The sequence below is a fragment of the Convolutriloba macropyga genome, chromosome 10, assembly GCF_964194025.1.
Source record: "Convolutriloba macropyga chromosome 10, txConMacr16.3, whole genome shotgun sequence".
Lineage (NCBI taxonomy): Eukaryota > Metazoa > Xenacoelomorpha > Acoela > Convolutidae > Convolutriloba > Convolutriloba macropyga.
Window position 1 is genome coordinate 61,242,631 of NC_134477.1, and position 17,387 is coordinate 61,260,017.

The following is a 17,387-nucleotide window of genomic DNA, read 5'->3' on the forward strand; positions in this document are numbered from 1 at the left end:
TATGTAAATAATCTGTTCAACCAACCCACCAAACCTATTCAGGAGAAATTTTGCTTCAACTCACATAACAGAAACAGAACAAACCAAATCCAGAGTCCACTGATTATACAACTTTCTTTGATTTCACACTATATATTATTCTTTGTAGCCATACTACGTCATATATGATACATTTAGTTTTATAGTCTAATCATATAAGATTTCTTGGTAGTCATACAAGGATCATATTTATCGATTTTTTTGGTTTCATAAAAGGATCGTACTAAGAAAACAAGTATGCTCAGTATGAAATCATATGTGTTCCTTCCCAGGTTTTGGTCCAGACCCAAATTGAGCTATGATCAGACCCAGTCGAGCGCACACCCCTGTGTTCCCAGACCGAAATTACAGGGTCTGGAAAGCGGTTCGAGCGCACAATAGTCTGGACCATGGTCTGGGTTCGGTCTGATCAGAGGACAATTGTGTGAAATTAAAGAAATTTTAACCCGGGGTATCCGTTTCTATTCTTTAAATTGATCAGTTTTCAGTTTCAGCTTGTATGTATTCTGGAGTTGGAAGCACATCATTGGTCGCAGCCCCCAACTGGGAGGCCAAAATATTCATCCTACCAAACAGACGAAGTTATCACGATTTATCAAGAGCTTGCGTCAATTTCAGGTCAGAATTGTCTTCATTTGTGGAACTATTCCCAATAATATTCAGTAGTTGGTCAACTGGTAAACAGTATCCCCAATATAACCCCGGCTGGTGTTTTCGTTCTTATCAGGCATAATCGTTTCCGACAAGGATTTTTAGTAAGATACCGATTACAGGGGTTTTAAAACCTAAGAAATGACAGGTTTTCACCATTTTCGACCGTTTTTGACCATTTCTTTAATGGTACTTGAAAAACTTTTTAGTTTGTTTATCATAGATCATTTGTTTTTTTTCTATATCCAGGAGCGACACACTTCATCACATTATTTCAATCAAGTGAACAAATTTTGAAAACATTTTTGAAGAAATCGCTGCAATTTGTTTGATTATTGTTTTCATGCTTTTTGTGGCATTATCAACAACGGTCACTAGCATTCTTTTCCTGCTAGATGATTGAGACAGAACAACTTAATGTAAATTGTGCATAAGATAAGTTTGACATAGCTTGACAAGCAGCTCTACTTGTTCAAAGTAGGAGATGAACAAACTGAAAAAGAGAGTAAAAATGACATGATAATAGAGATTATATGAGATTCCCAGGTTCGAGAGTTAAGACCCATTGGTGTGCTGGCTAGCTCTATAAGCTTGCAATTAAGAGATGGTGATTTGAATTCAGTACAGGTGTATTTTCACAGTATTTGAGCTAGCTTAGATCCGAACATTCCCTAAAAAGCCTCAAAGAGGACAATATCATGAACGCGTCAATCAAAAATATGCAATGCGGAATTGAGGGAATGATTTGAAGAATTGAGGCATTCGAACAAATGAATTCAAGCACGTCTTTTCTTCTCCTTATTTGGGGCCTGAAAGCATTAAAACAATATTTTTTCTTCTTATTCTTCTGCATGTTTCTGTGGGGAAATAAATCCTATTAATCCTCAATTTGTAAAATTGCAATCTATTTGTTTTCAGTGCAGTCTTTTGTTACATGGGAGTATACATCCACAGCAGGCAGGCAGTGAGAGACGTTGAGGACGTGGACTATGCCAGATTCTTCAGTCTCATCATGCCAATATACAAAGTCATCAACTGGTTCTCATTCTCAGAGGCATACCCCGAAGGTACTTAATAACTAAGTTCAGTCAATTTTTTGGATCTATCATTTCGTTGCCAACAGGACGTTTTATCTCGTAAAGTTACCCGAAAACGTCACTGTTTTTTTCAACCATGCATTTAGATTAGAGTTTTAAGCACTTGTATGAAAAGCAGTGACAGTAAGTAAAACTAATTCTGATTTTATTCAAAATTGGAAATATCCGTCGAATTTGTCCGTTATGCCTATTTTTGAGCATGTGCTGATATCAGCCGGGGTCGAGGTGTCACCGCTAAAAAGTGCTAAAAGATGTAAGATTTGCAGTGAATTTGAATAAAACGTGTACGATTTGCGCACAATTCCAATTATAATCAAAATTGGAAACAATGATAATAAACTACGATAAAAACAATTTTCGACTGTCCTATTTTTCTTTAATGTGCGTTTGTGTATGAAAACTCTCTACTGCAGAGCTGAAAACAATGTAAAAGCAACTAAAAAAAATCACTGAGGAATAATCTCTCGAAATATGGAATACTCTTTAGCAAATTGAACAAGTGTAATGCTTTTTTTATAAGGACTGTGGACAAAGTTTCCTTATATTAGATACCAGGTATATAAATATGATATTAGTATATAAATTTGATATTAGTAGGTATTTTATAGGTATGCAATTATATAGGTGTCACTTCGGATGAAGACCCTTTGATTTTGTGTTGTTAATTTTGTTCTTCGTTCCAATTTCAAATTGAAATTAAGACTATTTGGTTGCTGAGATGCAATTTTCTGTCGACTTCATTTCTTGTAACACATTTTTTTGTACTTATCTATTTTCCTTTCATTCTGCTTTTTTAAAAATCTTTATCTTCTTTTCTTTATCCTTAATCTTCGTTACTGTCGCTAAGTGACGGCTCCTTTCTAAAGGCATCTAAAATACAGCAAACATTTTGAGTTTTGAGAACATTATAAATGGTATTGAGAAGAAAAATTTTTTAAAGTACTCCCTGATTTTAATAAAATTTTATTGTTCAGGGTTTCAATTTCAGAAGTTTGGTTGCTTTCAATGTGTTTGTCGTTAAAAAAGGTCACCAATGCAGCTTCAGTATACATAGGACAATCACTTAACAAAGCTCTTTTGACCGGACCAGATCTACTATGCAGCCTTGTTGGACTTCTTCTGAGATTTCGGCAGTACACAATTGTAGTAACCGGTGATATTGAAGCCATGTTCATGCAAGTTGCCATACGACTTGAAGATCAAGACGCACTCAGATTTTTGTGGAACAAGGATGGAGAAGAAAAACTTTACAAATACAAGAGACTAAAATTCGGTGCAACTTGTTCACCTTCAGGTGCTATATACATACTCCACAGATGTGCGGTAGATAACAAATTAAGTAATTCTGAAGCCTACTCAGCCATAAAAAACAATTTCTACATAGGTGATTACCTTCAAAGTTTCAAGAAAACCGAAAACGCAGCAATCACAACAACAGAAGTAAAGGATACGTTACAAAAAGGTGGCTTTTAGCTTACAAAGTTTTTTAGTACTGACCAAACACCGTCATGAAAATAAATGGAGAAAATGCAGACAAAATGACAGAGCAATGTAATGTGGAATGCAAAGGAAGATATTTTCTTCTTCAAAAGACCGGACTTAAAACTGGATGTCAAAAGCATGCAACAACGTCCATTGTTGTCACTCGCCGCATCATTGTTCGATCTCCTTGGAGTCATCAGGCCGTTTTCTATTAGAGTACGATGCATTCTTCAATCAATAGTGAACCAATGTAACAACTGGAATAATCAGATTCCAAGAGCGTTCCAACACAACTTACAGCAATGGATCGACGAATTTGAGCGAATGCCAGAAATTTCTATAAGCAGATATCTGATCCCCAATCCAGATGCTAAGCGTGAACTTCATATATTTTGCGATGCATCAAGTACAGCAATAGCAGCGACAATATACATCAGATCAAGCAGCGCAGAAGAAATAACAACTCAATATGTTGTTGGCAAAGCAAGAGTTGCACCCATTAAAACAACAACCATCCCCAAGTTAGAACTTGAAGCAGCAGCTATGGGAGCAGAACTTGCTTCCTTTGTTTTAAGCGAAATGGCAGTACAATTTGACAAAATTCAATTCTGGACAGACAGTATGGCCACTTTAGGTCGGATTTAACCGACAAACCACCAAAAGCTTTTGTAGCAAATAGAATTGCAAAAATTTTAGCAAACTCTCAGTCAGAACAATGGAATTTTGTACCTGGTAAAATCAACCCTGCAGATCACGGAACAAGAGGACTATTCTTAACAGACTTAAAAAAATGGCTATCAGCGCCAAAATTTCTCCTAGAAAAAACTGTTACAAATTTTCAGCAAAGAGACCAGCAATTTATAGCGACGAACATTTTACGCGCAGAAATTACAGATACAGTTATTGATATTAACGATATCTCCAGTTGGAATAAATTTGAATAAATTTGTGCGACGAACCGAAACAATGATGAAAGCAGTCAATATCTTCCGAAAACGATCTGTCACAAAGAGTTATGAAGACGCACGACTCCATCTATTGAGACAATCACAGCATAAAACTTTTTCTGAAAGCATAAGAAATCTTGAACGGGCAATTGAACTAGACAAAAAAGACAAGTCATTACAGTTCACTCCCTTCTGGACAAAGATAGTTTAATACGCGCAAGAGGCAGATTGAGGCACGCTAAAATACCCTACAGCAAGAAACATCCAATTATTCTTGATTGTAAGAATTATGTTACTAAACTAATAATTGAGCAAGCCCACAACAACTGTAGACGTCTTGGATCAGAGTTTGTCCGAGCACACATGCAGAGAGATTTCATCATTACAGGACTACGACGATTTTTGAAACAACTAAGCAAACCATGCTTCGTTAGCCGAGGATGGAGAGCACAAAATATTACACCCTTAATGACCGACCTCCCCAGTTTCCGGTTCGCAGAAGCAGAAAAACATTATCTTTTTCTAAATGTTGGGTTAGAATTTTTCGGACCCTTTTACATTGAGCACCGAAATCGCAAATTGGAAAAACAGTATGTTTGTCTTTTCACCTCTCTGGTCACTAGAGCTGTGCATCTAGAGATTTGTCAGACAATGGACACAGATAGTTGTCTACTAGCTATCAGAAGATTTGTATCCCGACGAGGATATCCCGAAGTAAGCATTTCTGACAATGGATCAAACTTCACATCTGCAAAAAAGATGTTGAACCTGAACAAAATCAGTGTTGACAACAACTACATCAAGTCCCAGTTACAGCAGCAAAATATTACATGGGAAGTGAATCCACCTCGAGCCAGTCACTTCGGTGGGATATGGGAAAGGCTAATTCAGTCTGCTCAACGCACTTTGCTCATAATTATAGGCAGCCTACAATTGAAGGCCGAAATTTTTCAGACAATTGTAGCCGAGACTGAAGGACTTCTCAACTCCAGTCCAATTACATATGTCTCCTCAGACACAAACGACGAAGAAGCATTAACACCTTGTCATTTTTTGTTAAGACGCCCTGATAGCCGTTTTGCACCGTTGACATCAACCAGCCGAATATTTAGTAAAAAGGATTTCTCCTACACACACACACACACTTTATTGGATCATTTTTTGAAACGGCTGCAAAAGGAGTACACATCGGATGTTATCAGCCGCCCAAAGTAGAGAACAGAATCGGAGGAATTGAAAGAAGGCGATATAGTCTGGTTATTGCGTGAAATAACTCCGAGAGGTATTGGGCCCATGGGTCAAATTGCGAAATGCCACAATGGAATGGACTGACGAGCACGATCCTTCGAAATCAAGACATCAACTGGAGTGCTAAAGAGACCAGCAGTTAAGTTAGCTAAAGTTTTACACAATACTTGAAACCATCAAAATTGAAATTTCAAACAGCATATTGGCTTTAAATTTCCATTATCATCATGTCCAAAGTCAACGCATCAATCGTTCGATTCTATACAATTTCGAGCAATCCAGCGCTTGAAGAAGTCAACAACGTGGTGAAACTGCGAAACGAAAAAAATTTTATTTTCTCTTCAAACTTAACTTCCCTAAAACTACGCGAATTTCAGCTCAAAGTGTTTCTTTACCCTCAAAAATAACATGCATCATCAGGTTTTCATTATTTTGTTCCTATTCGTCATTTTCACAAAAGCTGCAGTCTCCGGATTCCAAGACACATAGTTTCATCGACAGCCTTCACACCAACAGATTTTACAGTATATGCGGCCAACAAGCTTCGATAAATTTCAACTTTAACAGCACCCATGAAATCTAATAACTACGTTCACACATCCTTGTCATTCAACAACACAGTATTCCAATTACAATGCATCAATTGAAAAACTTCGATGCAAAGGTATGATCAATAGTTTTCACCTATATAGCCGGTGTATATGTGGCCCCGGAAGAGTGTACAACAAGTTTATACATACATACATACATACATACATACACACACACACACACACACACACACACAAACAGGTAAACAGGAAGCCTCAATTATGACAACAGATGATCTTTACAGCTTCGAAATTACAAAATAATCTTGAAATTACGGCTCAGCAATAGAAGATTAAAGTAAACTTGATTGTCGAAATCTTAAATTGTAAACTAAATAAAAGTATTAAGTTTTACCCTCACGCACGCGGCCCGGAGTGTTCAAGCACAAGCTTGATATAGCTTGATACTATTTTGTTTTGATTGATTGATGACTTCTGATTTATTTTGATATGTGAAATTTGCGGGTTTTTTGTTTTACCCACTTTTGCAAACTAGCAATTCATTGTAATCTGGAAATCTCTTGTGAATAAGTAGTAAACATGCGATGAATGCGATGAAAAAAATTTTAAGCGGTGAAGAATTTTTTCACCGTTTATGCGGTGAAAGAAAAATTTTCACCGCTACCAGCAGAATGTTTTTTTTTCAACGCTATTCATCGCTAATTTTACATTATTTTTTGACCAAAACTCGACCCGGGAGTGACCTGATAATATCTCTTCGCTGTTGTCCATTGTTACAATATCTAAGAACATGATACTTATTAACATAGGGCCAAAATGATTAATTTCAGAAAAATTCCTTTGCAAAAAAATTCGCCGACAAAAAGATCAGTTTCGCGACTGTAAATATCATAGTTCAGTTAAATCTTTAAATGGGTTCTCAGGTAATTAATAACTATAATCGGGTAAAAAGTTGTAGGCTAAATAAAATACTTGGCGAAAAATTGAATTCAAAACAACCGTGGACAATAGATATTTTATCAGAGAAAACGAGTGTTTAAACTGATTATTTTTTGGTACCTTTTGTCTGCACTAAAAGCATTTCAAGGGAAAAAACTGTGCAATAAAAAATATTTGATATTTGGGCCAAGATCCGTCGCTGTTATCCGCGAAAATCTCAAACGGTCTCAAAGTCGCAAAAATTACTGTTGGGAAAGTTATTATTTTGTTGCAGCTCATTGTTTAGTAAATACGCCCACAGGTGAAGTCGCTCAAGGAATGATTTTTAGATGGGTATCAGAAAAACAAAAGGTAGACAGAAAATTTCACCCCTAATAACTATGTTAGTGAAACATTGGAGTCATAACTTGGCAAAAAATTGATTTTGAAAACAAGTTTTTCTCACTACTTTACGCGAAAAAGTTTTTAATCAGCCAAAAATACGAGTTGACAACTTTTGCTATTATTTACCCTTGATTTAATTTGTATACCGAAATTCTCAAGAGCAAGATATACGTATACGCTAATCTGCAAATGGTCGTTTTAATCAGCAATTAATAATACGAGTGGTTTTTATATAACAATTTAAAAATTAGGTTTTCACTCAATTCTGTCAATTTTACGCGCAATTGAACCGCATGGCAGACGACTGTGATGATTGTGAATATAAAACGCTCGATAAAAAGAGCTGTTGGCAAATTGAGGAGTCTCAACTGCGTTATTACAATAGGAGAACCCAATTTTCAAATAAAATTAGAATTTTCCTCGTGTAAACGCGTGGTTGCATGAGTTCTAAAATTGGTAGTATGATTGCTGCTTTATTTAGTAAGGTTGGATATTAGTTTTAAACTTAGAAAACAATTGTAGCTATTCAATTTTTGTCAAACTTGCAATAATTTTTCTGCTTTACAATTTTTTCTACTCTACGGATGAGAAGCGTGACAATTTTTTTTTCATTTTTCACAATTTTCCACTGCAAATGGAAAATACATTTCAAAAATAAAAAGTTTTTTGCTCGTGTAAGTTGCGGTCATTTTCTGTGAGAAGTTTTTTTTTCTCACACAAGAAATGTTTTTTTAAGTGAAACCACACGAGATGCAAATTGTGTGATTATTCATCACCCGAAAAAACCTGTTTTTTTTCATAAGATAAAATTTTAAAGTGACGTTCAGTGCATTTTTTTCTGTCGTGGTTTCTTCCATGAGGCTTGCAATGAGCATCTTCATTAGATTTCTGCGGTTTAATCTAAACTAGCAGGCCCACAAAAGCATCATATGAAAGTCATTAAAGGAAATAGATAGCATAATGGAAAATAAAATTTCTATTTCGCACAAACCTGGCTCGAACCGCGCTCCTCTTGGTTCAACAGCCGTTGGTTTTACGTTACTGATCCAAATTGTTTGCTTCTATTACCATATGTGGCACCAATTTTTTGTTAATTGCCTTTTTTGGCTTTGCTATGTTGCCTCTCTAAGGAGCGGTAAGAATTGTACAGATCACGAGCTTCTACATGGTGGCATATCGCGTCTTAAAATGCAACATGTTCTACGTCACGTTGGATGTTTAAGGAGCGTTAAAACATGCGAAGATTAGGAGTTTAACCATGGTGACATAGCATTTGAGTTAGAACTAATGGATCTCTTCTGTTTCGGCCCACCCAGTGTTTTTTAGACCCCCAGTTACAAAATTTTTGTTGTTATATAACACGTTACTATGTAAGAAAATATCACGTGCGCCTGGGGGTAATAAAAGATTTATGCTCACTAAGCTGGGGGGCAGAAACAGAATGGATCCGAAATAATATATAGATAATCAAGCGAAAAGAATAAATTTTGTCCTTTCAATACACACCCATTTCGTATCGAAATTAATACTTATTTTAGAAAGAGGCACGTGCTGTCGTAACCAGATAGGAATCTACAAAAAGTTTGGACAAGATGTTGGTCTCTCCCTCAACTCGTATATTAATAAGGTGCTCGACTTCTCCAGTCAGAATAATGTCCTCAATTTAGTCAAGGTGAGAATGCAGGCAACAAACGGTTTCTATTTTTAGTTTTCGCTCTTCAGCAATGCTTGTCAAATCAAGCATAATAACTGAAGAATTCAAAATCTTGCAAGAAATCTTGGATCTTCTCCGTTAGTCCCCAGGACTTTATGCACCCCCAGTTACAGAGCTCATTTTATGACATAGTAAATCCTTAAGTGATATATGTCACCTGCGTTTGGAGGGTGCAAATAATATGCACCAAATAAGTGGCACAAACGGAAAAGATCCTGAGATACGACTGGTAAAATTAATGTTTAGAAACGAGCAAAAAAGCTTTTTTTTATTTTGTAAGGGTTCTCGAGAAATTCTAAATTTGATTTTGGACATCTCAACCATGAATTTTGCTCAGTCGATAGGCATTTTTTTCCTGTTAGAGTACCGAATGTACATGCATTAGCTTATTCTCAGGTTCAGATACTTAATAATTAATCATTACTTTTCCAAAATGAAATATTAGATTATTAAAGGATATCTGATCTATTCTGTCCCCCCCGTGTGTTTTACGCCCCCCACTTACAAATTATATGTTGTTATATAGCACGTCACTATGTAAGAAAATAGCACGTGCGCCTGGGGGGCGTAAAAAATATAAGCTCACTAAGCTGGCGGGCCGAAACAGAATAGATCCAGGATATCAATGTTGACAGCAATTTGTTTTCAGGTTAAATACAACAAGAATTTATGTGCAAATGTAATATCTGTGGTGGGTTTCGGAAAGGGCCCACTTTCGAGAGAAACTGTCAAACATGATGCAGTTTTCATTTTGAACCCGAATTCAAAGAAAAAGCTGTTCCTCTTTGCACATAACAGACTACGTGAACAACTTACCTTTTCATGGTTCAAGCAACATATTGTTTGTGAAGAACAGCCCTGGATTTGCAACGATTTTCCTGCCACAGTTCGAAACTTAACATCGGATGAAAACTCAAAATCTAAGCAAGTCGAGCTCTAACTATCTTTGAAGTAAAGACTTCCTTTAATGTTCTCATTTTAATTAAAATTTGAAAAAAATGAATGTTTACAAAAATTCAGTTTGCGCTGAATAATTTGCTGAAAGAAGTTTTTGATATCGTTTTAAACCGTAAAAGCATTATGGTTTAAATTTAACCAGGTTGAAGTGTCCGTTAGTGACCCATGCAGGGAAAAATCATCCACGATCAGGGCAACCCGGGTTGTGGTGGCAGACAGAAACCGGTATACCGTATATCTAGACCGGTATATCGTATGTCTCAGACCGAAAGTTTCTATGTCAAGTCCCTCCCAGTTTTGTTCATGTCCAGACTTTTGTGCATTCATCAGACTTTGGTGCGCTGATCAAACTTGCGAGCGTTCATGTCCAGACTTTAGTGCATTCATGTTCAGTTTTACGTGAGTAGTGGAAAATGAGGGGGCCTACCGCACAGAAAAAGGATCCCTCCCTCTAGTAGCCTCGAAACCACTTTCTATATATTTCAAACAGCTATTTTTTGTATTTTAGATGCTGCCTAACCACCTGGGCCATAGGATCATAATTTTTATGTTTTATAAATGCTTTTATTCAGGTTCTCTCACAAGGTTAGTTCAAACCGTTCAAACTTTATCTTTACCATTGACATTTGCCAAACAGAATAGTTAGCTTGGTATACAACTTTGTTCAATTTCTTTGAATATCAAACCTCTGTTGAACAGTTTTATTATACTGTAAACTCCGTATGTGTACTTTTTTGTTTTCTCTTTGCAACGTTTAGCTTTTTATCTACAATCAAAAATCGGTTCCTTAATTTGAACTTCAAGTAAGTTAAACAATTTTGTCTGAGCTTTGTGTTGTGTAATGCTTTAGCTTACTTGTCTTTGAGTAGCAATATCTTTAGAAAATTATATTAACGAAATGGATCGAAATTGGTATAAGAAAGCAATTTCATGGTATGGGGAATATTTATGCGCAAATTATCATCGAGTTTATCATAAGTTTCATCAATAATTTTCTTCGTCAGACGGTAAGACAATAACGTCGTCATCTTCAGGCGCTGCTCTCACTTTAATGATCTTTTGCTTTCTCGGCTTAACTATTGCGTTTGGCTTTTCTCTTTTGAGAGTTGCTCGATGACCTTGTTTATTGTATCTTAGAAGGGCTGTAAATTCTCGAAGTCCCAAAGCCACATATTTCAACTCCGACATTTCGCCTTTGTTCTCAAATTTCTTGATTTGGAAGAACACTGATAGCATGAGGTCATCGGGGTCGAAATACTTCATTGAAAGTCGGTAGTAGACTTTATCGTTATCTAAATAGAAACATAATTAAACTCACGAAAGCTGTTTTAATCGTTTTCTGTATAGGGTTAGGTGAATTAGGATCTTAATTAAAATTCAACTGTTCGACTAATATCAAATATTGCTGAAATTATAAAGTGCGATATAACCTTTGATGTCTCGTATCAACTCGCAATTCTTTGAATCAAGCCGCATTCTTTCGCACGCCTCAATATGTATCACGAGACGTCCATCTGCATTGATTTTGCCCTCAGTGATAACTCTGATAAGGTCAGTGTCCATCATCACCGTGTTTATTAGGGACCTGAAATGTTCTTCAGGTAATGTAAGATTTTGGTACAAAAACCTTTCACCGTTCGAATATTTATAAAGCGATATTTGAAATGTTGCGCCCTCCGTGTTATCTTCTCTCCAAATTCTCACAAAGCGCGTAGAGTTTTGGTTTTCAAACAGATAACCAGACTTTTGTAGTGTATTTAGTTTTAAGTTTAAATTTTGTTTTTTGTGAAAGAGCTTAGGATGGTAATTTGCCGATTTGTGGGCTTTTTATACCCGTTATCAATCTCAGATAGGTCTGTATCCCGACGGAAAAGAAATTTATAACCGCAATTTACGGTTTTTACCTTGCGGCGCATTCCATTTATGGGGTCTCATCGGCGTTTTCTTTTGTGGTGCATTGGAGAATATCTCTCAAGTTTTGTTAGTATTCATAATCTTAAGCAGTCGGCAAACTATATTTCGCTCCGATAAAACTGCAGGTTTTTACGCTCGCAAATTTTCTTTTTCTAACTAACAATCCTGCGGACCGCTTTCGACTTTCAGACTCAACCAACTCCAACAACTAGCCTGCATCTGGAACACGTTTTTCCGACAACAAAACGATACTGTCCTGCAGCTTTCATTCTAATTTGGGTTTGGAGCCAATCAACGCGTCAAGAAATCATTTCAACACACAGAGAAAGGGTATGTGTTGTCTTAGATAAAATCAATTCTGCAGTTGAAGCTGTGCGAAGCCAGGATGTGTTTAAACACTCCTTTTTTTAAGATGCCTTATTTTTCTAATGCCTTTTACAATAATGTCTTCGCTTAAAACTTATTGAATCTTGAGCAACAAATATTGCTTGATTGTCTGATCATTGAAAAAATATTGGGGTAGGGGTTAACCTATGCCCAAATTTTCTTTACTTCTCTTCAATGTGCACGTTTTTTAAAAATTTTGAATTTGTAGAGAAGCTGCTCTAGGGGTTAATTTATGCTCAAAATTTTCGCATTTCGGTTCATTGGTGAATGCAATTTTTTTAAATTTGATACTAACAACTCTATTCAGTTATTTGATTATTCCTAAATCACTGTTCTAGGGGAAAATTTATGCACAAATTTTCAATTTTGTGTTTCGTTGTGCATTCTTTTTAAAAACTGAACATCGGGGTTTCTCAAACCTCCCTTAATTTTTTTCCAAAAACAGCTTCAGGGTTTCATTTATGCTCAATTTGTGTGCACTTCGGATCAATACTTAATGCGGTTGTTTTGAAACTTTAAAAACACTTCACTAGGGGTAATTTATGCCCAATTTTTTTCTCCGGTGATAATTATTAATCGCAAATTCTTGAATTTACTAATACATCAAACCACCTCGCTTCAACGTATCAAACTTAGAAGTGAAAAAAGGGGTTGATCGTTGCCTTGTTATGCCATCGAAAAAATTTTAGCTCGTTTTGCAATAAATACCGATCACGTTTACGTAGGGTTCAATGATATCGTGCAACTTCTGCGATGAAACGTTCCAGAGCAGAAAAGATCTTGCTCTGCATAGACAGCAAAAGCATTCTGATCTACCGGAAATCAACTTCAGTTGTGGGCAGTGTCAGGTAGTTATCACCCTGGCCAAAAACTTGGTGCGTCATCTCAAGAATGTGCACAAATTTCCGAGGACTCTTCGCTGCAACACTTGCTATACTTTCTTTGGGAGTGAGGAGTCTTAAAAGGGACATTGTAGGTCACAACATTCTGTTCTCCCTGGTGTTGAGCTGGCGCAGCCATCCACAAGTGGGGCTGAGCAGTTTGAGTTGGAGAGGGAGAGAAAGGCAGTGAATGGACATTTTCAATCCTATCGTCTCAAAATTGTTGGTGACCAAATTTTTGATCCTTTTGAGTTTCTAGTAACAAACGAGATGGCAATTAGAGGTTTTATTACAAACCGTTTGGCGGAAATAGTTACTGCGCAGGTAGGATTGTGTATAGAAGTGAAATTTACAAAACCTTTGCTCGAAGAAAGCACGATACCGTTTTTTCACAGTCCTCTGGAGAGTGTGACCACTTGCTTCACATCAGATGAATATTTTGCTCACGTTGATAAATTGCTCACAAAAATTAACGTTTTTTGCACTGCAGGCAGCGGATGGGTCATTGACCGGTTAAACATTTTTGAACTCAAGTTATCAAAATATTTTCCACTTCGTGCTGGGTCTTATATTCCATCGCCTACTATTTTAGAGAATCAGCGCAAGTCTTTGCTCAATATTAAAAATTTGAGGGATAATTTGTGTTTTATCTACTCTATTCTCGCGTTTCTGTTTCCTGTTAGGCAGAATCAGGAGTGACCACAAAGTTACAAAAATAATTCGAGTTTTTTCATATATAATCCTAGAAAAATGCCAATGGCCCTGTCCGATATTCCCAAATTTGAAAGAGATAATCATCTCAAAATAAACGTTTATGCTTTGGAAAAACGAAATATTATTCCGGTTTATTTATCTAAGTATACTGGCATTGCTCGTAGAATTCATCTTTTGCTTTTGTCGGACGAAAACAGCTGGCATTATTGTTTAATTAAAAACTTAGATCGCGTGCTTAAAATTCTTCTGCGAACAACGAACACCGCGAACTCCAAAAACAACGAAAGTTTTGCAAAGTTTCTTTACGAAGTGTTGCACGTGACAAATTTTCACATCACAAGTCCTTGTGTTCTTCTCTACTACCGCAGATTATTGAAATGGTTGCTAAAAGAACCACGCTTTTTGTTCAAGAACTGGCATAAAACATTTAAATGTCCGTTCGTAGTTTATGCTGACTAAGAAGCTTTTGACGTTAAAACTGAAGATTTTGATTTGTCTGCAGAACAAATGCAAAGTGGTTTAAATAGCGGTGGTGCCTCCACAACAGTAATCGAAAATCAGTACCCGTGCAGCTTCGGTGTTGTTCTCGTTGACGTGCGCCTTGGACATGTAAAAATGGAAAATTTTTATCGTGGAGATGACTGCATTGCTGTATTAATGAATATCTTAAGATCATGGGTGAGATGGGCCGACACGGAACGTCAACGATTTCAATTTTTCAACATGTCAAAAACTCGTAAACAAGAAATGTTACAGAATTGGATGGAGCCTTGCTGCATTTTTGATAAAAGTTTTTCTGGAGAGCTGCATGACAGTTCCGAAGAAAAAGTTGTGCACCACTGTCATGTTACAGGAAAAATTTTTGGTGTTGCACACAACTCCTGTAATTTAAAAGTGACAGTCGGAGCTTTCCTTCCTGTCTTTTTTCATAATCTTTCTCAATATGATGCACATCATTTTGTGAAGTAACTGAAGTTGGAAGATAACGAACAACTTTCAGCCATCTCCCGGACCGAAGAGACGTTCATATCTTTTTCAGTTCACGTTCCTGTCCGTTCCTACATCAACAAGGCCGGAGTTGAGAGAACAGTTTGTCACGAAATTCGATTTCTAGATAGTTTCAACTTCATGGCTTCTAGCCTTGACGCTCTAGCAAAAACTCTTCAAGATTCTGACTTGAAGCTTCTTCGCCATCGTTTTCAACATTTTAATGACAACGAATTCAAAAAAATTAGAGCCAAGGGCATCTTTCCCCACTCGTTTTTGGACTCAAAAGAAAAATTTCAAGCTGCTCTACCGGAATACGGTGAAGAGTGGAGAAACACGTTAACTGGAAAAAGTGACGTTACTCCCGAAATTCGCAAGCAGTTGAAATGCATCAGCTGCTGGAATGCCGCATTTTCTGGGATTACCACGACGTTTATTTACAAATAGATGTTTATTTGTTGGCTGATGTTTTCGAGTTGTTCCGAACTGTGTGTATTCCAGTGTATCGCTTAGATCCCGCGTATTTTACAGTGCTCCAAATTTGAGCTGGGATGCTATGCTGGTAACAACCGAGGTACAATTAAGTTTAGTCGATGATATTGATATGCTTCTTTTTTGCGAGAAGGCTATTCGTGGTGGGCTTAAGGGCGTTGGTGCTCTTCGGCATTTCAAAGCCAACAATAAATATTTGAGCACCTATAACCCTGACCAAGTGTCAGTATATGGTGCATTCTTTGACGTCACTTCGCTTTACGCTGGAATTATGATGAAAAAGTTACCGAAGGATGGCTATCAGTGGTTAGAGTGTAGTTCTGTAGAGGAGTTGTTCTCTAAATATGAAGCTGACAATAATGTTGGTTTTTTTATTGAAGTTGGTCTAACCTACCCTCCTGCTATTCATGATAAACATTACGATTTTCCTCTTGCGCCAGAAAAACTTTTCATCAAAGATGATTGGCTCTCACCGTACAGCAAAAAGATTGCGGGAAATCGTGCGCCTGTACCAAAGCTAGTTAAGACTCTTTTTGATAAACGAGGCTACATTTGTCATATTGAGAACTTGAAGTTTTATTGCTGCCAAGGTCTCGAGGTTACTGCGCTTCATCGTGTACTTCAGTTCAATCAGTCGAATTGGCTGTCACCCTACATTGAGAAAAACACTGAAATGCGAAAAAAAAGCAGCTACACCTTTCGAAAAGAATTTTTATAAGTTGATGTCAAATGCGTGTTTCGGAAAAACGATGGAAAATAATCGAAACAGAAAAAACATTCAACTCGTTTCAGAAGAATTCCAGGCCAAGAAACTTACTGCTAAGCCTACCTTCAAATCTTTTCGAATCATTAATGAGCACCTGTGTTCTGTATACTCTTCTATTCCGAAAATTAAATGGGACAAACCGACCCCTGTGGGTGCCGCAATTCTTGATTTATCTAAGTTGGCTTTATATCATTTTCCTTATAATGAAATGAAACCTCGTTATGGTGAAAAAATTTGTGTTGCGTACAAAGATAGTGATTCCCTGTTGTACCGCATTGAAACTGACGACCTGCATGAAGACATGCAAAATTTCAAACACTTATTGGACCTTAGTGATTACCCGCCTTTACACCCACTTTATGATCCGGTTAACAAAAAAGTTCCTCTGACCATGACTGACGAATTGAACGGAGAAATTTTGCAGGAATGTGTTGTACTCCGATCAAAAATGTACAGCATTCAATTTCAAAGTGGGACCAAGCAAAGCGCTAAAGGGGTGCAAAAGTGCGTAAAGAAAACACTTCATCACGACAAGTATTTAGAATGTGTTGAATCGGGAAAGAGCACTAGAGCAGCAATGACGAGAATTCATTCCGATAACCACCAGATAAAAGTTTCGACAACGAATAAAATTGCTCTCAGTTGTTTTGATGACAAGCGATATATTGAGTTAAATGGTATCAACACACTTCCTCATGGACATTATAATTTACAGCAAGTGCCGCCGGTCGATGAAAATGTTGTTTCAGAGCATGGGTTAGTGAGCAGTGACAGTGAGAGCGGTGAAAGTGATATGCAAGACGAAGGCGAACCTCCTGTTTTTGAAACCAAACAACCAGATTAGCCCAGCGACTTCTGCGGCTGACACTTTCGGTTATTTCTATTTTTTTGTGTGTTTCCAGGTTTCGATTTTGACACAATTTTTCTTGTTTCAGCACCTCCTGATCCAGGTTTCTTGTACCGAGAAATTGACGACAATGAGCCAGTTGTTAATTGGAGTGACTTGAGTGATCTGGAAGAGGAAGCTTCTGAATTGGACGACCCATCTCGTAATCCGTTCATAGATAATGAGGCCAGAGAATGCAGTGCCTCGGAAAGCGAAATTGACAGTGAAGAAGCACTAGATTTTGGCTCGAACTTAAATACAATTGTCGCTACTAGTAGTACTACTAGCACTCCTAAAAAGAATTTTTATATTAATAATTATGAAAGCAGTGATAGTGATCAACCTCTGCCG

General features: G+C 37.1%; 1 protein-coding gene across 1 annotated transcript in view; it reads left to right on the plus strand.

The window, feature by feature from the left end:
- LOC142348110 (uncharacterized) overlaps positions 1-9,992 on the plus strand; it is a 45,042-nt gene extending 35,050 nt beyond the window's left edge. The window contains exons 5-7 of the mRNA XM_075399277.1: positions 1,609-1,757; positions 8,877-9,010; positions 9,702-9,992. Of these exons, the coding sequence (XP_075255392.1) occupies positions 1,609-1,757; positions 8,877-9,010; positions 9,702-9,992 (574 nt within the window). The remainder of the gene's footprint in view (positions 1-1,608; positions 1,758-8,876; positions 9,011-9,701) is intronic.
- Positions 9,993-17,387: the final 7,395 nt, after the last annotated feature.